The following is a 23,164-nucleotide window of genomic DNA, read 5'->3' on the forward strand; positions in this document are numbered from 1 at the left end:
TCAAGTCTGTATAAGCATTGGCGCTGTGGGAGGCCTGGCGTATAGGTGGTCTAACACACCTCACCGCCTCCATATATGCTGCAGAGATCAGAGAAACAAGTGTTACACCAACTGCTTTGTTGGGATTTATGGCGGATTAAGGGGTGGAAAAAAAAAGCACAAAAAAGTCGTAAACTTTGGGTAACACCATGCTGCAGTGCAGGGAGACAGATGGGTACTTGTGTATTGTCACGGCGCTTAAGTTTCTTACGTACGGCACCGTAGGAAAATTGTAACGGCCATGCAATGCGATTTTCCTATGTAATATATTCAGTGCTCTTTTATTTATATTGTATAGGGTGTACAATGCCATTAGGTATACAATAATGACATACAATGAGGTTTTAGGCACCCCCACACTATCCACGCCACCCCGAAGTGCGGCGAGTGCAGTGGAACGCGTCCTCCGACCTTCTCATACCCCCACTATCCACGTTGGCGTGGAGTTGATTTTATATAGTGTGGCGAGCGCAGCGGATTACTTTACATGTATTCCGCTGCGCTGGCCACGCTTCGGGCTCGGTGGCTTGCTGCGCTCGCCACACTATATAGAATCAACTCCACGCCAACGTCGATAGTGGGGGTATAAAAAGGTCGTAGGACGCGTTCCTCCGCCACTCTCCACGCTTTGGGGTGGCGTGGATAGTGGGGGGGAGGGGGGTGCCTAAAACCTCTTTGTATGTCATTATTGTATACCTAACGGCATTTTACACCCTATACAATATAAATTAAAGAGCACTGAATACATTACATAGGAAAATCAGATCGCAATGCACGGCACTTACAATGGCCCATGCGATGCAACACGATTTCCCTACGCAGAATAGCCCACTAAGCAAATAGCTTAGTACCGACAGATGCAAGGTGGGGTGTTTCCTAGCTCAGATCATGCTGCAGTGCAGGGAGACAGATGTAAGGTATGCAGAGCTGTAGGTATGGGTGGGGAGTTTCCTAGCTCAGATCATGCTGCACTGCAGGGGGGCAGATGTAAGACGTATAGAGATGTGGGTGTGGCGTTTCCTAGCTCAGATCATGCTGCACTGCAGGGGGGCAGATGTAAGGTATGCAGAGATGTGGGTGGGGTGTGTGCTAGCGGAGATCTACGTTGCAGTGTAAGGATGTATGGGCTACACACAGAAGCAGCCAGTAGTTACCCTGCATGCGAACACAGTACATATATTTGCCCCCTTCTATTACAGCAACGTTACTAGTGTTTTGCGTTATACCCACCTCAGAGTCAGCCACTAATGCGTGGTGCCTGAACGAGCCACAGTGGCAGATTCAATAGCCCTCAATTAAGGGCTTGCCACGTAGCAGTCACATGACCACTGGCCACGCTGGAGACACTAAGAGCAGTAATTGTCTGCTGGGATAAAAGTTGCGTTTTGTCGACACTCTATTTTGATGACATGAAGAAAATCAGCATCGTCACTGTCCAACACAACTAGTTGCAAGATCTTCCCCAGCGCCGGTGTTATAGGATTACTCGCCAACTATTCTGTATAGAGATTGTGACCTTCAGCAATAACCACAATGGCGACCAGATGTCCAATTTTCAGTATAGAGGAGAACACACGCACATACAGAACTAGCGGGGGGAGTGACAAATGGCAGCTGGCAGCCCAGGTGAGCAGCGAGGAGCCAGCAGGCCTGGGCGCACCCACAGAATGGACGCCTATGCATGCAGCACCGATCGCCAGGCCTGACAGTGGCAGGAGAAGCTTGCAGCCAGCGCAGAGGCCTGCAGGGAATCCCCCACCATCTCTAGGACAGGCGCTCATCCCGGATCTCTACCGTAAGAGGATTACACTTCTCCCAACACAAGAGAGAACGATTTAACCATCTAGGAACACGGCCCTATTAATTTAGTACAAGAGGAAGCCGTCACACAAGGCGTGCAGATGTGCCACCGAGAACCTCATCACAGTGTCTTCCAGCGTGACCCCGGAGTGTGAGGATGGCGTGGTGGGAGGGTAACACAGTATCCCTGAAGCATGGCTGGCGCAGCAAGGGGACGCAGTATACTGTGACTGTGTCAATGTCAACATTCGTAACAAAAAAAAAAAAAACGTGAAAAACTGATGTCGACCGTTTGACCGCTAACCTTGCCGTTGTCGACCTAATGACCCATACCCCTTTTTATAGCTTTGTACAATAGAATAGTTTAAGCGTGACCCCACTGTAATCAAAGGAAACATTATACTAAGAACGCAGAGACCTCCACCCGGCACTGCACAGGAAATCGGGAGCATATCCCGACAACACGGCAGTGCTAAGGGCTCTTACAGAACAGACATGTCCACTGGCCATACAGGACAGGCCCAGGGAGTTACCCCGTCACTACCAATGACTCACTTCCCAATATATCAGGGTGAAAGAACTACATATACCAGCATGTCCTGTGACAGATTTACCATTATCCAACAGTGACACAGTTGCAGGGCATGCTGGGAGGTGTAGTTCACTGCGGCTGGAATGAGCCATCTATGATCAGTGAATTCACTCTGCTTCTCCCTCCCAGAACGATGTCAGACGAAGTCACCTCCATCCCTACGTAACCAGGCTCCTTATTCCCGAATGACGGACAGAAATAGCTCTCCGGCAGCTCACACTGCACCCACGGCCTACAATGGCGGAATTCTGGCAACAAAAATAACATTCCTTAGAGGAGACCCTGGTTGTCAGCGATCAGCAGGCGGGTGTCTGTGGTATCACTGCCCGCCGAACTTGTGGGCGGAGTCTGAGCTGAGAGCAGTCGCCTTGCTGCAACAAGCCATGTAACGCGAGACAACTGGCCGAGCGGAGCAGCAACTTTATATTTAAATCCGCGTCGTATTCACACCACGGCGAGATGTTTTATCATTGAAAACATTAAAATCGCACCCTAAACATAACCATGCACAGATCAGAGAGAAAAAGAAATAAAAAGAAAAATTAATCATAGAATGATTGTGTGTGTGTGTGTATATATAACATACAGCAAGCTCTACTGAGGCATGGGATGATGTGAAAAGTCAAATATTCTCTGTACAGCGCTGCGGAATACGCGTGCGCTATATAAATAACCGGTAATAATAATATATATAAGCTGCAGTGAAACGGACACCTATTAATCACTGCAACAGAAGGAATAGAATTTACCTTCGTATCCCGTGTACAGAGGACTCCACTACTTTACTAGCGAGAAGGAAACGGCAAGTTAAATATAGATTCACACCAGCTATGATATAGTGTCAGCATATCCACATGAGGGAAGGAAGGAGTGAGGTGCGAGAGCAGCACCTCATCTACGTGGAGAGGCATCTGTGCACTAAATGCTGAGCGGCTGCAGAGGGCGAGGACGCCGAGTCCCTGTCAGTACAGGGCGCGTTCGCAGTTTGCTTCACAAGTCTTGCGGGAAAACCATTTCTGAGCGGCTATTTCTGTCCCCGAGTCGTGCAGACTGTACTGGAAGAGACCTACTAAAGGAAAGTCATCCACCTCGTGGCTCGTCGCGTAAGACGTAACACCCACAGAACGTGCAGAGGAAACCCTGCATGCCAGCAGCAGACAGCCGCGTCACAAATAGGTCATAGGGCGGACTGACAGAAGGTAGACAGTCAATAAGTCGACAACTATTGTTCAACAGGGTCGAAAGGTCGACAAAAATGCGGTGTCCGTCGATATATGTCAACACGGACATCGTATAAGTAGTGTTTCCGCTAGGCTGTTTTAGCGGGGCGCCATGCCCGATTTTTAAAGGGAAAAATGCAACAAGCCCCTCTAGCAGCGCCCCGCTAAAACAGCCTCACGGGGAAGCCCAGGGTCGCCATAGACGGCGATGCCCGGCGCTTCCCCGGCAGCACAGCGACTTCGGAGGGGGTGGCCTGTGCTCCCTTTGGTTATGGGCCCGGGACAGCCCCCAGCTGTGATGTCGGTGGGCCTGGGACCGCCCCCGCCCGCTGTAAAAGCTAGAACACTAATAAGTGGCGCTTTGCTGGCCACGCTTTGGACACTGCCTGGTTACATTCGAGGCACTATTATAATGTAACTCTATGTGCACCTGGATAGTAAGGTACGAACAGCCACCTGCTCTGGGAGAAAAGAAATGCGAAGAACTTATGTCGACCTTATTATGTCAACCTTTTGATCAAGTCGATCTTTTTCATGTGTCATCCTATGGCCTGTCGACCTTTTTATTGTCAACTGCAGCAAGGCTCTAATGCTGGGTACAGGCCTATACAACTGGAGATTTATGTGGTATACTCAGAATCTGGGCGCTCTCCTAACGGACATAATCGGTGGTGTATGTCAATTCAAATAAGATAAAGGCAATGGTACGTGGGATATATGCAACTGAAGAATACTCCCCGTAAATATAATGTTGGATCCTCCTCTTATCGGTTTTCAACAAGTGGTTCCTCTTTCTCTCCAAATAGATGTATCGATATAGAATGGGAGATATAAGAGGAGCCAATGTGTAAATCAAATTGCAGCAACTTCAATTATAGTCTTTGATAATGGTGTACTTTAGGCATTCCCCAACTCCCTCTTATAGCATAAATACAAGCATATCCGGGTTTCTTTAAGACTGGGTAGTGTACCCGTACTCACGATCAAGTGGATGGTTGGACACATATAATGGTATCTTTTCAATTGCTTCAAAAAATTTTCATTTCATAAAAGTTTCAACATAAAACACAGAGTGAAGGCCGTGTCAATAATAGAGTAACACAGAGGTTTTCTAAGGACCCGGACTTCTACTCTCACACTTACCTCCTTCTCTGAATAATGAGTCACAAGTCCAGTGGATCCTCTAGGTCCGGATCCTTAGAAAACCTGTGTGTTGACTATTATTGACACGGCCTTCACTCTGTGTTTTATGTTAAAACTTTTATGAAATTAATTTTTATTGTGAATACAAAATGTTTTACTTCAAGCAATTGAAAAGATACCATTATATGTGTCCAACCATCCACTTGATCGTGAGTACGGGTACACTACCCAGTCTTAAAGAAACCCGGATATGCTTGTATTTATGCTATAAGAGGGAGTTGGGGAATGCCTAAAGTACATCATTATCAAAGACTATAATTGAAGTTGCTGCAATTTGAGTTACACATTGGCTCCTCTTATATCTCCCATTCTATAGCGATACATCTATTTGGAGAGAAAGAGGAACCATTGTTGAAAACCGATAAGAGGAGGATCCAACAATATATTAACGGGAGTATTCTTCAATTGCATATATCCCATGTACCATTGCCTTTATCTTATTTGACATACACCATCGATTATGTCCGTTAGGAGAGCGCCCAGATTCGGAGTATACCACATAAATCTCCAATATCTATCTAGGGATAGAGGGATGTATCCCATAACTAAGAAGAGGCGAATTCAAAATCATATTGGCGCCAAGAAATTTCTCTAAAAAATCACAAATTAGGCCTATACAACTGCCTGGCCGTTCTCCGGACCTTGGCCATACGACTGTTGGGTTGTATAGAGGCGTATGCTGCACTGACTCACGTGCTACGTTTAATAAATGGCAACGGTCATCCTCCGCCGCTTGCGTCTCATGTGCAGTGTAAGATTCCTCCGGCCGAACGGGCCTATATCGGAAGAAGAGTGCAGCGTGTGCACACGTTCCACCGATATGCTGCAATATTACTTCATACACAGGAAGGCCGAGGCATTCACTAACTGTGGGGTCTCCCCGACAGCACCGAATGTAAACACCAACAAGTGCCCCTCTTTCTCATTATCTGCCAAAACACGCCGAAACCAAATTCCTAGTATACCCAAGTACACCCGGCCAATAAAGCCGATTCTGATTTTTAAAGAACACACAGTATTGTTGAATAATAATCTTTTAAATATGTATAACTTCATGTTCCTATAACATTACATTGTAAGTAGTATATATTACATATATCTGATAAATAACCACGTCAGATCGCTTTATGTATACTATAATGATTTTACCCACGCATCTATCAGACGTAATAACATATGTGCTTGAAAAATGCGTTTATTCAAACGATTTATCGACAAACAGAAATATGACATCGGCCCCTCGATCACCCACTTAGCCCCCAAGAACACATAAAGCAACAATGGAGCACTGATCAAAGAAGAATTGTGTTCTCCGTCCTCTGAGCGGCAAGGTGAAAGGGGCGCGATTGACGCCTTTGTTCCAGTATTGTAATCACGCCCTAACCCCACCCATTATGGTAATAATGGTAACATAAGAAGCGTCCGGTAACCAGAACCGGTAGAGTGCACGGTGGTCCAATCATGTTCTTGCAATAGTTTGGGCGGGAGGAGACTGCACATCGCAAGTAAAATTGTACAGGTGTGTACGCAATATCGACTGTGGTTTGGGGGCATTCAATCGGGAGTAGGGCTGATCGAACACAGCACGAAAACATAGATTGTATAGGTGTGTGCCCAGCTGAGGATTTGGAGAGAGGTAAAGTACCAGCCAACCAGATCATACCTGTCATTTTTCAAACCCAGCCTGTAACATGATAGTTAGGAGCTGATTGGCTAGTGTTGAGGGGTATATTTACTGTCTTGGAGAGAGATAAAGTGTAGAGATATAATCTCTCTCCAAGGCTATCTGTAAGTAAATATGCTCCTCAGTACCAGCCAATCAGCATATTACAGGCTGGGTTTGAAAATGACAGTTGGGAGCTTCCTGCCTGGTACTTGCTCTCTATCCACATTATGGGCCTTATTCTAGTTCACGCTTTCTGACAAATTCCTTCTTAGATGGACAAAACCATGTGCACTGCAGGTGGGGCAGATGTTACTTGTGCAGAGAGAGTTAGATTTGGGTGGGGTTTTACTTCAAAGTGAGATCTATATTGCAGTGTAAAAATAAAGCAGCCAGTATTTACCCTGCACAGAAACAAAATAACTCACACAAATCTAATTCTCTCTGCACATGTTACATCTGCCCCCCTGCAGTGCACATGGTTTTGTCCATCTAAGAAGGATTTTGTCAGAAAGAGTGAACTAGAATAATGCTGGCTACACATCAGACCAACTTTCCTCCAACCATCCAACTAGTTGGTTGGATGGAATAAAAACCTGGTACTGGATTGGAGCAAATGTAATTCGTAATTAAGTCATTCGTTTCCCAAATCGGAAAATGGACAACGACTCACTCAAGGGGCCTACATACGCAGAGATTTGTGCCAGAGATTCATAACGGGAGATTCAGCACGAGAGATTTCCCTAAAAACTGAATTTTCAGATAATGAGCCACACACACACAGATTTGTGCCAGAGATTCATAATGGCAGATTCAGCATGAGAGATTTCAAATCTCTCACAGAAACTTCAGGGGAATAAAAAAAGAATTCAAAATGTAAATAAGGGGTTGAACTAAAGCCTGGGGGAGTGTCACTATATACAGGGCCGAAACTAGGTGTTTCGGCGCCCGGGGTGGCAGTCATTTGGTCGACTTGCCGGACGCTGATTTGGTTGCCAATCAGCGTCCGGCAAGTGTTTTCAAAATCATCAGCGCTTCCCGCCTCCAGGCAAATAGCGCTAGGAGACGGAGTGACGAGTGAGTGAAAGCTGCCGCTACACCAGTCCCTGGACCCCTGCTGCCAACATACCTGTGTGCAGCCAGCGGGGGAAGGCAGCTTCCAGGGGTCCAGGGACTGGTGTAGCGGCAGCCTTCACTCACTCCGTCTCCTAGCGCTATCTGTCTGTGCCTGGTGGCGGGAAGTGCCGATGACTTTGAAAAGACTTGCCGGACGCTGATTGGCTGAATTCAGCCAATCAGCGTCCGGCGAGTCTTTTCAAAATCTGCTGCCCAGCAGCGCTAGGAGCCGGAGTTAACACACCACTCCCCGGACCCCCGCTGCCCGTCCCCAGACCCGCTGCCAGGAGACCCAGGACCGCACACTAGCGCCCCCCCCCCCCCCCCCAGCGCCCTGGTGCCCCTCCAAAATATGGTGTAAATAGCAAAAGAAAGGCTGGCACTCTGGCGTCTTAACAAAACTTGCTGTATTTTTATTTTATTTATGGTCGTTTGCTTTGAAATACAGCAGGTTTTGTTAAGACCCCAGAGTGCCAGCCCGTTAGATTGTATGTCTCCTGCGGCCAGTATATATATATATATATATATATATATACACACACACACACACATATATACATATATATACATACATACATATATATATATATATATATATACATACATATATATACATACATATACATACATATATATATATATATATATATATATATATATATATATATATATATATATATATATATATATATATATATATATATATATATATATATGGAAGCCTTGTCATTGGTGGCAGTGGTTTATATATATATATTATATGCTATAAAGAAACTTATCATTGGTGGCAGTGGAGCTGCGGCAGCAGGGGGACGTGTGAGCGGGCGGGCGGCTTGAATCACTTCGCTGACAGGTGACAGGGGGACCGGGAGCTGCTGCGGGTAGGCAGCAGATTTGCCGGCAAGTGGGTGAGTGCACTGTGCTTTTTCCCCCTGCTCCGTCTCCGTGCGGCGAGCAGGGGGAGGGGGGAGGGAGCAGGGGGCGGCGGTGGGGCGGCGGGTCTTTGCAGCATCTTCGTGCGGCGAGCAGGGGGGGGGCGGCGTCCGGCGTGTCAAGGGGGCGGTGAGCAGGGGACATCAGGGCGGCGTTCAGCGTCGCTCAGAAGGCCCTGCTCACATCCGAGGCCACATATGAGCAGGAGCTTCTGAGCGACTGCTCTTGATTGACGGGCAGGTCCGTTCTGAATCTTGTGCAGATTCAGAACGGCGGGGGCGCGCATGCAAATCGCTGTGTGGGCTATACACACAGCGATTTACATGCATTTTCAGGCATTTTCTGAGTGATTTAGTAAAATCGCTCAGAAAATGCCTGAAAATTGTGCTGTGTGTGGGGGCCTTCAGACAATGCACTGTAGTTGGACCTATTTTATTTAAACAATTTCACTGAATGTTTTTGTCCATTCCCCTGAGTTTGTAAGCAAATTGCTTATTGGCATTTGCCCCCATACAGTACCAGATTTTCAGTCCAACCAACCAACTAGTTGGAGGAAAGTTGGTCTGATGTGTGGCCATATGCCCTATATCTCTCCAGGCTTAGTACATAGACCCCGGATATATGGGGAAAGGATATATGGGGCTATTATGGAGCAATTCCAGAAAGTGAACCAGTAAAACAAATCCAAAGATCTATCCTGAAGGCATAATTAGTAACAATCAGTGCAGGTAATTAGCGAGGAGATCAGCTTGCAGGGCCGATTAGTCACCGACTAACACGTGTGGACACTCAGGTAGAGCATGTGTGTAATGTAAGCGGGTGTTTCCCGGCCCAGGAGAAGACCAGGGTGACGCGAAGCACATCCAGAGTTGGGCTGTTTGCAATGTGTAATCCATATGTGTGACATAGAAATAACTCAAAAACAAAAATGTGAGGACGAATCCTTCAGGTCAAAACCTAGTTCTCTATATAATATTATTACATTTTAATTCTAAAATGTGCCACAAGTGGTTGGCAGCGCTGTACATAGGGCACGCATTAGTACAATACAGGGGACACAGAACATTACAGTGACTGAGACACTACAACAGCACAGGTAACAGCCGCACAATGCTCAGTACACAATACAGCTGGGATGTAGGGAAGCAGAGGAGGTGTCTGTACTATCAGGGGCAGCGCCGTACATAGGGCACACATTATTACAATACAGGGACACAGAACATTACAGTGACTGAGACACTACAACAGCACAGGTAACAGCAGCACAATGCTCAGTACACAATACAGCTGGGATGTAGGGAAGCAGAGGAGGTGTCTGTACTATCAGGGGCAGCGCCGTACATAGGGCACACATTAGTACAATACAGGGACACAGAACATTACAGTGACTGAGATACTACAACAGCACAGGTAACAGCCGCACAATGCTCAGTACACAATACAGCTGGGATGTAGGGAAGCAGAGGAGGTGTCTGTACTATCAGGGGCAGCGCCGTACATAGGGCACACATTAGTACAATACAGGGACACAGAACATTACAGTGACTGAGATACTACAACAGCACAGGTAACAGCAGCACAATGCTCAGTACACAATACAGCTTGGATGTAGGGAAGCAGAGGAGGTGTCGGTGTACTACCAGGGGCAGCGCTGTACATAGGGCACACATTAGTACAATACAGGGGACACAGAACATTACAGTGACTGAGACACTACAACAGCACAATGCTCAGTACAAGAAGGGAGGGGGTTGTGGGGTGATCGCACAGGACTGAAGTATGGAAAGGACCCCTGTGTACCGATAATCTATGTAGATGTTTGGTAGGGGTGTGCTACCTCAGGACAAGATTAATGGACATTAGAAAAAAAGGAGAGAAGAATGTCCTTTAGCTAGGTGCACCTTAAAGAGTCTAAAATATAACTTTTATTTATTACACATATAAAAGGCTGCGTAAATTTAAAACCATGTAACAAACAAGGGTGGGTGGACACACATAAAAAGATGGGGTGGCAGGCAGACGTTTGCTGATAGGAATTAGAATATTTAGATTTTATTATATCTGCAAAGATGGCAGTGTGTAGGGCGAGTTAGGTATTAAACCAGTTATATGTCTGGTACTGTAATACGGGATATAAAGTTCAGCTCCAAGAGTCTGACTAGTCGTCCCTATTGGTTCAGGACTTGTTCGTGGCTCAATTACATTAACACAGTTGCCGTGTTTATGCTAATCACAGGCAGTATTATAACACTGACACAATTGTAGCTATAGTAATTTAGGCTTCCCGATGTGTCTGCTCTCTGTGACACTCATAATTCAGTGTACACTCGGGAGTTAATGGGGGTATTGCGGGGTAAAGGGTATCCCCAACAGTAATTTCTACCCCTATATACTAGAGTCCCTATCTAGGGTACCACTAGTCTGAGCACACTGTAGGGTAGAAGCCCTGATAAGGGCTATCAAGTCTGTACACTACTGGACATCAATCAAAATGCAATCATAAGAAAAATAATAAATCTATCAGCAAGGCAATACTGCCTGCACACCGCTAGCCGGCGCGCTTCGCAGTCAAGCTTCCTCAGGGCCCTGAGGAAGCTTGACTGCGAAGCGCGCCGGCTAGCGGTGTGCAGGCAGTATTGCCTTGCTGATAGATTTATTATTTTTCTTATGATTGCATTTTGATTGATGTCCAGTAGTGTACAGACTTGATAGCCCTTATCAGGGCTTCTACCCTACAGTGTGCTCAGACTAGTGGTACCCTAGATAGGGACTCTAGTATATAGGGGTAGAAATTACTGTTGGGGATACCCTTTACCCCGCAATACCCCCATTAACTCCCGAGTGTACACTGAATTATGAGTGTCACAGAGAGCAGACACATCGGGAAGCCTAAATTACTATAGCTACAATTGTGTCAGTGTTATAATACTGCCTGTGATTAGCATAAACACGGCAACTGTGTTAATGTAATTGAGCCACGAACAAGTCCTGAACCAATAGGGACGACTAGTCAGACTCTTGGAGCTGAACTTTATATCCCGTATTACAGTACCAGACATATAACTGGTTTAATACCTAACTCGCCCTACACACTGCCATCTTTGCAGATATAATAAAATCTAAATATTCTAATTCCTATCAGCAAACGTCTGCCTGCCACCCCATCTTTTTATGTGTGTCCACCCACCCTTGTTTGTTACATGGTTTTAAATTTACGCAGCCTTTTATATGTGTAATAAATAAAAGTTATATTTTAGACTCTTTAAGGTGCACCTAGCTAAAGGACATTCTTCTCTCCTTTTTTTCCAATGCTCAGTACACAATACAGCTGGGATGTAGGGAAGCAGAGGAGGTGTCCGTGTACTACCAGGGGCAGCGCCGTACATAGGGCACGCATTAGTACAATACAGGGGACACAGAACATTACAGTGACTGAGACACTACAACAGCACAGGTAACAGCAGCACAATGCTCAGTACACAATACAGCTGGGATGTAGGGAAGCAGAGGAGGTGTCTGTACTACCAGGGGCAGCGCTGTACATAGGGCACGCATTAGTACAATACAGGGGACACAGAACATTACAGTGACTGAGACACTACAACAGCACAGGTAACAGCAGCACAATGCTCAGTACACAATACAGCTGGGATGTAGGGAAGCAGAGGAGGTGTCTGTGTACTACCAGGGGCAGCGCTGTACATAGGGCACACATTAGTACAATACAGGGGACACAGAACATTACAGTGACTGAGACACTACAACAGCACAGGTAACAGCAGCACAATGCTCAGTACACCATACAGCTGGGATGTAGGGAAGCAGAAGAGGTGTCCGTGTACTACCAGGGGCAGCGCTGTACATAGGGCACACATTACTACAATACAGGTGATACAGAACATTACAGTGACTGAGACACTACAACAGCACAATGCTCAGTACACAATACAGCGGGGATGTAGGGAAGCAGAGGAGGTGTCCGTGTACTACCAGGGGCAGCGCCATACATAGGGCACAAATTAGTACAATACAGGGGACACAGAACATTACAGTGACTGAGAAACTACAACAGCACAGGTAACAGCAGCACAATGCTCAGTACACAATACAGCTGGGATGTAGGGAAGCAGAGGAGGTGTCCGTGTACTACAGGGGCAGCGCCGTACATAGGGCACACATTAGTACAATACAGGGGACACAGAACATTACAGTGACTGAGACACTACAACAGCACAGGTAACAGCAGCACAATGCTCAGTATACAATACAGCTGGGATGTAGGGAAGCAGAGGAGGTGTCCGTGTACTACCAGGTGCAGCGCCGTACATAGGGCACACATTAGTACAATACAGGGGACACAGAACATTACAGTGACTGAGACACTACAACAGCACAGGTAACAGCAGCACAATGCTCAGTACACAATACAGCTGGGATGTAGGGAAGCAAAGGAGGTGCCCGTGTACTACCAGGGGCAGTGCCGTACATAGGACACACATTAGTACAATACAGGGGACACAGAATATTACAGTGACTGAGACACTACAACAGCACAGGTAACAGCAGCACAATGCTCAGTACACAATACAGCTGGGATGTAAGGAAGCAGAGGAGGTGTCTGTGTACTACCAGGGGCAGCGTTGTACATAGGACACACATTAGTACAATACAGGGGACACAGAACATTACAGTGACTGAGACACTACAACAGCACAGGTAACAGCAGCACAATGCTCAGTACACAATACAGCTTGGATGTAGGGAAGCAGAGGAGGTGTCTGTACTACCAGGGGCAGCGCTGTACATAGGGCACGCATTAGTACAATACAGGGGACACAGAACATTACAGTGACTGAGACACTACAACAGCACAGGTAACAGCAGCACAATGCTCAGTACACAATACAGCTGGGATGTAGGGAAGCAGAGGAGGTGTCTGTGTACTACCAGGGGCAGCGCTGTACATAGGGCACACATTAGTACAATACAGGGGACACAGAACATTACAGTGACTGAGACACTACAACAGCACAGGTAACAGCAGCACAATGCTCAGTACACCATACAGCTGGGATGTAGGGAAGCAGAAGAGGTGTCCGTGTACTACCAGGGGCAGCGCTGTACATAGGGCACAAATTAGTACAATACAGGTGATACAGAACATTACAGTGACTGAGACACTACAACAGCACAATGCTCAGTACACAATACAGCGGGGATGTAGGGAAGCAGAGGAGGTGTCCGTGTACTACCAGGGGCAGCGCCATACATAGGGCACAAATTAGTACAATACAGGGGACACAGAACATTACAGTGACTGAGAAACTACAACAGCACAGGTAACAGCAGCACAATGCTCAGTACACAATACAGCTGGGATGTAGGGAAGCAGAGGAGGTGTCCGTGTACTACAGGGGCAGCGCCGTACATAGGGCACACATTAGTACAATACAGGGGACACAGAACATTACAGTGACTGAGACACTACAACAGCACAGGTAACAGCAGCACAATGCTCAGTATACAATACAGCTGGGATGTAGGGAAGCAGAGGAGGTGTCCGTGTACTACCAGGTGCAGCGCTGTACATAGGACACACATTAGTACAATACAGGGGACACAGAACATTACAGTGACTGAGACACTACAACAGCACAGGTAACAGCAGCACAATGCTCAGTACACAATACAGCTGGGATATAGGGAAGCAGAGTAGGTGTCAGTGTACTACCAGGTGCAGCGCTGTACATAGGGAACACATTAGTACAATACAGGGGACACAGAACATTACAGTGACTGAGACACTACAACAGCACAGGTAACAGCAGCACAATGCTCAGTACACAATACAGCTGGGATGTAGGGAAGCAGAGGAGGTGTCCGTGTACTACCAGGTGCAGCGCTGTACATAGGACACACATTAGTACAATACAGGGGACACAGAACATTACAGTGACTGAGACACTACAACAGCACAGGTAACAGCAGCACAGTGCTCAGTACACAATACAGCTGGGATGTCACCGTCACAAACATCTTTTGGACCCGAGACAAAGGCCTTTGCCAAACAGGACACATTTCATATTGTGAAGTTATTGGTTTGAGTAAAGCCTTGGACAGATCACCGGAGGAGCTGTGTCAGGAGCTAAGTCAGACTTCCCATAACTCCACCATTACAATAAACGTTTTAAGGATATCCAAACTTGAGCACTGGTGACCGGGCCTGCCGATGTCATTGTATTGTGGGAGGGAGGGCGCCTATGGAAGTGCTGGGTTTCACCCAACCTCCCTGGTCAGCGTGAATAGATGCCATGCACATGTTATAGCAGCTGGGCCTGTAGCAGGGCAGGGTTCAGTGCCCTGCTAGCTTAGAGTGAACACTACATTGATATCCTTAAAAGCTGGACTGTAACGGTGGAGTTTGGGAAACTGCTATAAAGGTGCGTTCCAGCTATCTGACTCTCCCGTCCTGTGGCAACAATCCCCAATGCCGCAGTGTCATTCTAGGCCATATTTCTGGTAGCAGAACCCGTCGCTCCGCACTCCACTATCAGCATAATGTCAGGCTGCGGATAGAAGACTATAGGACAAAGCTGCCCGTCAGCTAACATAGCGCTCGGACAATGAGGTCCCGTCCTAGCGGATAGCGTCAGATTAGTGGTGCAGCACATCGCACCTGGGAACGTCGCATACAACTGCAGGATACTGAGAAATGTTGGCGATGCGTCATGTGACAGATGCATACATAAAGCAATAATGTGTGTATAACATGGCATGGTCTGGTCACCCGTCTCCTGACTATACATCTGGTGTACAATACAATTCACTGGCACATAGGTATGACCAAGCACCACGTATGACGTGTCACATATATATAGGCCGCCAGCCATGTGGAACCCTGGGAGGGAGAACTCTGCCAGCACAGTGACCTCAGTATAATGCACCCGCACCACTAATATCAATGTGCTCGTCTTAATAATACATAGTGCTACTTACTAGCTTAGAAAGTTCTACAAAGCAGCACGTTAATCCGCTTTATGCACATGTTACATCTGCCCCCCTGCAGTGCAGCATGGTTTTAGACATTTTCATGCGAACAAAGATGAATCAGGCCCTTAGTGGTAAATTCTCTCGCAGATTAGCAAAATATAATAAAGATAACACAAAAGACTCTCAGTTTATCCAGTGTATGAAGGGTATTGTGGCAGGACAAAAATCTCAAATCATAAAACCCAGCAGTGTCAGTTATGCTTGCTGTTGGAGAGACATAGGGGGTTATTCGGACCAGATGACATGGCTGCGAATTCTCAGGCAGGGTAATTATTGATGAACTGCGCATGCGAATGGATTGTACCACACATGCGCGAGGCCAGTCTGCTCATTTATTTGTATCACTGCCCATTCACAAGTTGATTGAGAGGAAGCCGGCGTTGGGGGGCAGTAACGGCCATTTTATGGGAGTGTCAGGGAAAACGCAGGCGTGGCCAGGTGTTTGAGGGGAAAGTCTGGGAAGTCAGCTCCGCCCCCGATCTGAGTCTCTATCGTACGCGCTACAGTAAGTCCCGGGCTACGCACAGACTGCGCACACTGGGGAATCATTCCACAGTGAGGGGTGTGGCCAGGTGTGTGAGGGGAAGTCATGTGAAGTCAGCTCCACCCCCGATCAGCCTGATTCTATCACAGCTGCTGAGTAAGTCCTGGGCTACGCACACACTGCACACACTGGGGAATCATTACATGGTGAGCAGCTGTTATCTGGGAGTGTCAGGGAATACGCAGGCGTGGCCAGGTGTGTGAGGGGAAGTCATGTGATGTCAGCTCCGCCCCCGATCAGCCTGATTCTATCACAGCTGCTGAGTAAGTCCTGGGCTACGCACACACTGCACACACTGGGGAATCATTACATGGTGAGCGGATGTTATCTGGGAGTGTCAGGGAATACGCAGGTGTGGCCAGGTGTGTGAGGGGAAGTCATGTGACATCAGCTCCGCCCCCGATCAGCCTGATTCTATCACAGCCGCTGAGTAAGTTCTGGGCTACGCACAGACTGCACACACTGGGGAATCATTACATGGGGAGCGGATGTTATCTGGGAGTGTCAGGGAATACGCAGGTGTGGCCAGGTGTGTGAGGAGAAGTCATGTGATGTCAGCTCCGCCCCCGATCAGCCTGATTCTATTGCAGCCTCTGAGCAAGTCCTGGGCTACGCACAGACTGCGCACACTGGGGAATCATTACATGGTGAGGGGTGTGCCCAGGTGTGTGAGGGGAAGTCATGTGATGTCAGCTCCGCCCCCCAATCAGCCTGATTCTATCACAGCTGCTGAGTAAGTCCTGGGCTACGCACACACTGCACACACTGGGGAATCATTACATGGTGAGCGGCTGTTATCTGGGAGTGGCAGGTAATACATAGGTGTGGCCAGGTGTGTGAGGGGAAGTCATGTGACATCAGCTCCGCCCCCAATCAGCCTGATTCTATCACAGTCCCCGAGTAAATCCTGCGATACGTACAGACTGCGCACACTGGGGAATCATTCCATGGTGAGGGGTGTGGCCAGGTGTGTGAGGGGAAGTCATGTGACATCAGCTCCGCCCCCGATCAGCCTGATTCTATCACAGTCACCAAGACCTGGGCTATGCACAGACTGCGCACACTGGGAAAGTCATTCGATGCTGAGCTGTTTACGAATGTATTTGCAGATAATCCCTGATGCAGCTCATTTTCACAATCAGTGCTAATCAATTAGCGGGATTTCACTCTGCCGTGGCGGTGTACACCTGATCGCAGGGCACTGTAGTAGTAGTATGTTTATTTATAAGGCGCCTCAAAGTGTCCGCAGCGCCGTACATAGCAAACAACAAAACAAATTACAAGGTAACGTACAGGGAGTGTTGATAAAATACAGCACTTTAACAGAGCAGCAATCCGGTCTGAATAACCTCCATATTGACAATATGCCAATACCAGATTCTCTTTCATACACCACAACCATTTTACCAGCACAGATGTGAACAAGCTCCTGAGAAACTTGTGACCATGGGCCTTATTTTGGTTCACTCTTTCTGACAAAATCCTTCTTAGATGGACAAAACCATGTGCACTGCAGGGGGGCAGATGTAAAATGTGCAGAGAGAATTAGATTTGGGTGAGTTATTTTGTTTCTGTGAAGGGAAAATACTGGCTGCTTTATTTTTACACTGCAATATAGATCTCACTTTGAAGTAAAACCCCACCCAAATCTAATTATATCTGCACAAGTTACATCTGCCCCACCTGCAGTGCACATGGTTTTGTCCATCTAAGAAGGATTTTGTCAGAAAGAGTGAACCAAAATAAGGCCCCATGTCCGATTCACATTAATGGGAGGAGCCCCACACACAGAATAAGCCGCCAGCAGAACAGTGTTAGGCAGAGGGTCGGCTATGTGCCAGCGTTTAGTCCAGACACAAGTAATTCATTACAATGACTGATCATTATACATCGCGCTCTGGCTCCATGATTCTTTATAAAACCTGTTTATACCCCCATTCTCCAAAGCATTAACAGGTTCCAACAGGGAGCGGCTGGTCCGACGCTGCGCAGCGATCAGACGGGCCGGGTCCGACGCTGCGCAGCGATCAGACGGGCCGGGTCCGACGCTGCGCAGCGATCAGACGGGCCGGGTCCGACGCTGCGCAGCGATCAGACGGGCCGGGTCCGACGCTGCGCAGCGATCAGACGGGCCGGGTCCGACGCTGCGCAGCGATCAGACGGGCCGGGTCCGACGCTGCGCAGCGATCAGACGGGCCGGGTCCGACGCTGCGCAGCGATCACACGGCCCGGGACCGACGCTGCGCAGCGATCACACGGGCCAGGTCCGACGCTGCGCAGCGATCACACGGCCCGGGACCGACGCTGCGCAGCGATCACACGGGCCGGGTCCAACACTGCGCAGCGATCACACGGGCCGGGTCCGACACTGCGCAGCGATCAGACGGCCGGGTCCGACACTGCGCAGCGATCAGACGGGCCGGGTCCAATGCTGCGCAGGGATAACACGGCCCGGTACCGACGCCGCGCAGGGATAACACGGCCCGGGACCGACGCCGCGCAGGGATAACACGGCCCGGGACCGACGCCGCGCAGGGATAACACGGCCCGGGACCGACGCTGCGCAGCGATCACACGGCCCGGGACCGACGCTGCGCAGCGATCACACGGGCCGGGTCCAACACTGCACAGTGATCACATGGCCCGGGTCCGATGCTGCGCAGTGATCAGACGGCCCGGGTCCGACGCTGCGCAGTGATCAGACGGGCCGGGTCCGACGCTGCGCAGCGATCAGACGGGCCGGGTCCAGAACTGTACTGCTGTAATACGGGACAGATCCAGACACTAACAGCTGAATGCCGGACGACCCTGCACCAAGAGCGCCACAATGTACACAAGAGATGGCGATGGCTGCGCCACGGTACAATGTAACCCAACTCCTGGCAGATACAAAGGCTCCGCTGTCATATCATCACCTGCACAATAGAAGCAGACAATCCAAACACAGCGCGGGCACCTGGAGATACAGCACAGCCAAATCCGCCAACCTTATACCTGGGGTTATTCAGCCACGTCCAGTAACATGAATCTCTGCAGGGGGAGAGTTACTGGGTATAATGCACACATTCTGCTAACTGGTGTCTATGAGAAAGCAGAACTCATATGTACATACATGTACACTACATGCGGCGCACACACCAGCCAGCTCCGGTTTCTCAGGTGACCTGCACTATGTGTAGTCACATACTTCTCATTCATCACATTGCTGAGCGGAGGGGAACGGATTGTGATACAATCAGTCTTTTTGAACCAGTTTAGTATTTATATTTGAATGGACTGAGAACGTTTGTTGTTGTTTTCTCCTGTCCTATAGGATTGTTAGGGGAGGAGTTTCTCCTGTCCTATAGGATTGTTAGGGGAGGAGTTTGTGGAGTCTTAGCTGATGCTAGGTGGATTTTGTACCTCTATGGTCTGATGCACTCTCTATATCGTGGGTGAATTTACTGCATAGGTTCAGCTCACTCAAATGAAGACCACAAACAGAGGCTGCAGCCTGGACACAAAGAGGGGCAGCATAGCCCAAAACAAATATGGCCGCCGACACCGCTCACAACTGAATTCCCAGCAACACCCCTGGTAGCACGGTCGGCGGCCCATCCAGGGAGAAATCTTGACCAGCCCACCGGGAAATTTCCCGGTTTCCTGGCGGGTCAATCCGCCCCTGGCCATTCCTGTATACAGGTGGGTATGGATCATTGGATAGACAGCAACTCGGTCTACACCACTAGGTTGACATGCAGGAAGGTCGACACGGTCATTAGGTCGACAATCATTAGGTCAACAGTCAAAAGGTTGACATTGGGGTTTTTCACTTTTTTGTCCCGAACGTCAACACAGTCGACATGGACACTGAAACATAGCACCAATGCAATCACCATGCTTCGAGCACGGCGCCTCGCTTCGCTTGGCACACTATTTTATTCTCCCACTACGCCATAGTGCTGAGGTAGTCATGTTGACTTTCCTGCATGTCGACCTTCCGTCACGGTGACCTAAGCTTGTAAACCTAATGACCATATCCCAGACAAGGTCTACGTGGACTGACTAAAAACACAAAAACATGGTGGTGTATACCGGCCAACCCTGATGGCAACACAGAACTGTCAGCCCTGAGGAAGACTGTCATTGGGTCATGGGTCAGCGCTCCGTAATGCCAGATTCTACATACAGCTAGCACTCACCTCGTACGCACAGCAGAGACATGGCCTCGGTCAGTGGGGACCACCCCGGGGAGCATGAGGCGGGGAGGGCGACTCTGTGGAAGGATAAATTAGGATATTTAGAATGGATTTACTGATGACAACCGGGCCTGGCTGTGCTTGGTGTTACCTCACAATTCGCACAAAGGTAGTACACTGGGATATTGGGAGGGATAGGAAGACAGGATATCAGGGTGCAGGAAGGGCGCGGGGAGGGATAGGAAGGCAGGGGTGCAGGAAGGGCGCGGGGAGGGATAGGAAGGCAGGGGTGCAGGAAGGGCGCGGGGAGGGATAGGAAGGCAGGGGTGCAGGAAGGGCGCGGGGAGGGATAGGAAGGCAGGGGTGCAGGAAGGGTGCAGGGAGGGATAGGAAGGCAGGGGTGCAGGAAGGACGCAGGAAAGGATGGGAAGACAGGATAGCAGGGTGCAGGAAGGGCGCGGGGAGGGATAGGAAGGCAGGGGTGCAGGAAGGACGCAGGAAAGGATGGGAAGACAGGACGGCAGGGGTGCAGGAAGGGCGCGAGGAAGGATAGGAAGGCAGGGGGGCAGGAAGGACACTGGGATGGATAGGAAGGCAGGGGGGCAGGAAGGACACTGGGATGGATAGGAAGGCAGGGGGGCAGGAAGGACACTGGGAGGGATAGGAAGGCAGGAAGGACGCAGGAAAGGATGGGAAGACAGGACGGCAGGGGTGCAGGAAGGGCGCAGGAAAGGATGGGAAGACAGGACGGCAGGGGTGCAGGAAGGGTGCGGGGAAGGATAGGAAGGCAGGGGGGCAGGAAGGATAGGAAGACAGGACAGCAGGGGCAGAGGAAGGATGCGGGGAGGGATAGGTAGACAGGACAGCAGGGGCAGAGCAAGGATGCTGGGAGGGATAGGAAGACAGGGGCACAGGAAGGATGCTGGGGGGGATAGGAAGACAGGACGGCAGAGGCACAGGAAAGATGCTGGGAAGAACAGCAAGACAGGATGGCAGGGGCACAGAAAGGATGCTGGGAAGAACAGCAAGACAGGATGGCAGGGGCACAGGAAGGATGCTGGGAAGAACAGCAAGACAGGATGGCAGGGGCACAGGAAGGATGCTGGGAAGAACAGCAAGACAGGATGGCAGGGGCACAGGAAGGATGCTGGGAGGGATAGGAAGACAGGAACGCAGGGGCACAGGAAGGATGCTGGGAGGGATAGGAAGACAGGATGGCAGGGGCACAGGAAGGATGCTGGGAAGAACAGCAAGACAGGATGGCAGGGGCACAGAAAGGATGCTGGGAAGAACAGCAAGACAGGATGGCAGTGGCACAGGAAGGATGCTGGGAAGAACAGCAAGACAGGATGGCAGGGGCACAGGAAGGATGCTGGGAGGGATAGGAAGACAGGAACGCAGGGGCACAGGAAGGATGCTGGGAGGGATAGGAAGACAGGATGGCAGGGGCACAGGAAGGATGCTGGGAGGGATAGGAAGACAGGATGGCAGGGGCACAGAAAGGATGCTGGGAAGAACAGCAAGACAGGATGGCAGGGGCACAGGAAGGATGCTGGGAGGGATAGGTAGACAGGACAGCAGGGGCAGAGGAAGGATGCAGGGAGGGATAGGAAGACAGGGGCACAGGAAGGATGCTGGGGGGGATAGGAAGACAGGACGGCAGAGGCACAGGAAAGATGCTGGGAAGAACAGCAAGACAGGATGGCAGGGGCACAGGAAGGATGCTGGGAAGAACAGCAAGACAGGATGGCAGGGGCACAGAAAGGATGCTGGGAAGAACAGCAAGACAGGATGGCAGTGGCACAGGAAGGATGCTGGGAAGAACAGCAAGACAGGATGGCAGGGGCACAGGAAGGATGCTGGGAGGGATAGGAAGACAGGAACGCAGGGGCACAGGAAGGATGCTGGGAGGGATAGGAAGACAGGATGGCAGGGGCACAGGAAGGATGCTGGGAGGGATAGGAAGACAGGATGGCAGGGGCACAGAAAGGATGCTGGGAAGAACAGCAAGACAGGATGGCAGGGGCACAGGAAGGATGCTGGGAAGAACAGCAAGACAGGATGGCAGGGGCACAGGAAGGATGCTGGGAAGAACAGAAATACAAGATGGCAGGGGCACAGGAAGGATGCTGGGAAGAACAGCAATACAGGATGGCAGGACACAGGTAGGATGCTGGGAGGGATAGGAAGACAGGATGGCAGGGGCACAGTAAGGATGCTGGGAGGAACAGGAGGACAGAACACCAGAATAATTAGGGGAGAAAGGCTTTTCAGTGCATATCAGAAAGGGGGCAGAAGGACATGTAGCTGATGAACAAGGGTCTGAGGTCAGATGGGAGTAGTGGGTGTGCTTGGGGTTGGTTAGGAGCAATGATTTATGATGCAGGTTGGGAGCAGAGGTCACACTGGGAGTAACAGTGTGAAGCAGGGTCTATGGGGCAGGATGACAGCAGTAGTAGTAATAGTGGGAAGCATGATGTGTCATATGTGGAGTAGGGGGCTAGGATGGGTGTAGTGAGAGGAGAATGATGGGAGTAGTAGTAGTAAACAAAGAGCAGGAGAGTAGAAGTAGAAAGCAGGAGACATGATGGGAATAGTAGTGGGTAACAAGAGGCAATATGGAAGTAGCAGTGGAAAGCAGGGTTCATGATAGAAGTTGTAGGTTTGAAACAGGGGACAGGATGGGAGTAGTGGTTGTCAGGGAGCGTAGATGGCAGTAGTAGTGTATATCAGGCAGTAATAGTACAGCAGGGGTGGGAGAGGAACAGCGGAGCAGGAAAAGAGAATGAGAGTAGTGGTGCAGAGCAGGACGACAGGGTGGAAGCA

At 49.4% G+C, this 23,164-nt stretch overlaps 1 protein-coding gene across 4 annotated transcripts in view; it reads right to left on the reverse strand.

Annotated features, from left to right (window-relative positions):
• The window catches only part of UNC13B (unc-13 homolog B), a 314,963-nt gene that overhangs the window by 290,754 nt on the left and 1,045 nt on the right, over window positions 1-23,164 (reverse strand). For all 4 annotated transcript variants that reach the window (XM_083155406.1, XM_083155407.1, XM_083155408.1 and 1 more), the window contains exon 2: window positions 20,342-20,415. In XM_083155406.1, the coding sequence (XP_083011532.1) occupies window positions 20,342-20,363 (22 nt within the window). In that variant the 5' untranslated portion in view covers window positions 20,364-20,415. The remainder of the gene's footprint in view (window positions 1-20,341; window positions 20,416-23,164) is intronic.

Source organism: Crinia signifera, chromosome 1 (genome assembly GCF_055691185.1).
Source record: "Crinia signifera chromosome 1, ASM5569118v1, whole genome shotgun sequence".
Lineage (NCBI taxonomy): Eukaryota > Metazoa > Chordata > Amphibia > Anura > Myobatrachidae > Crinia > Crinia signifera.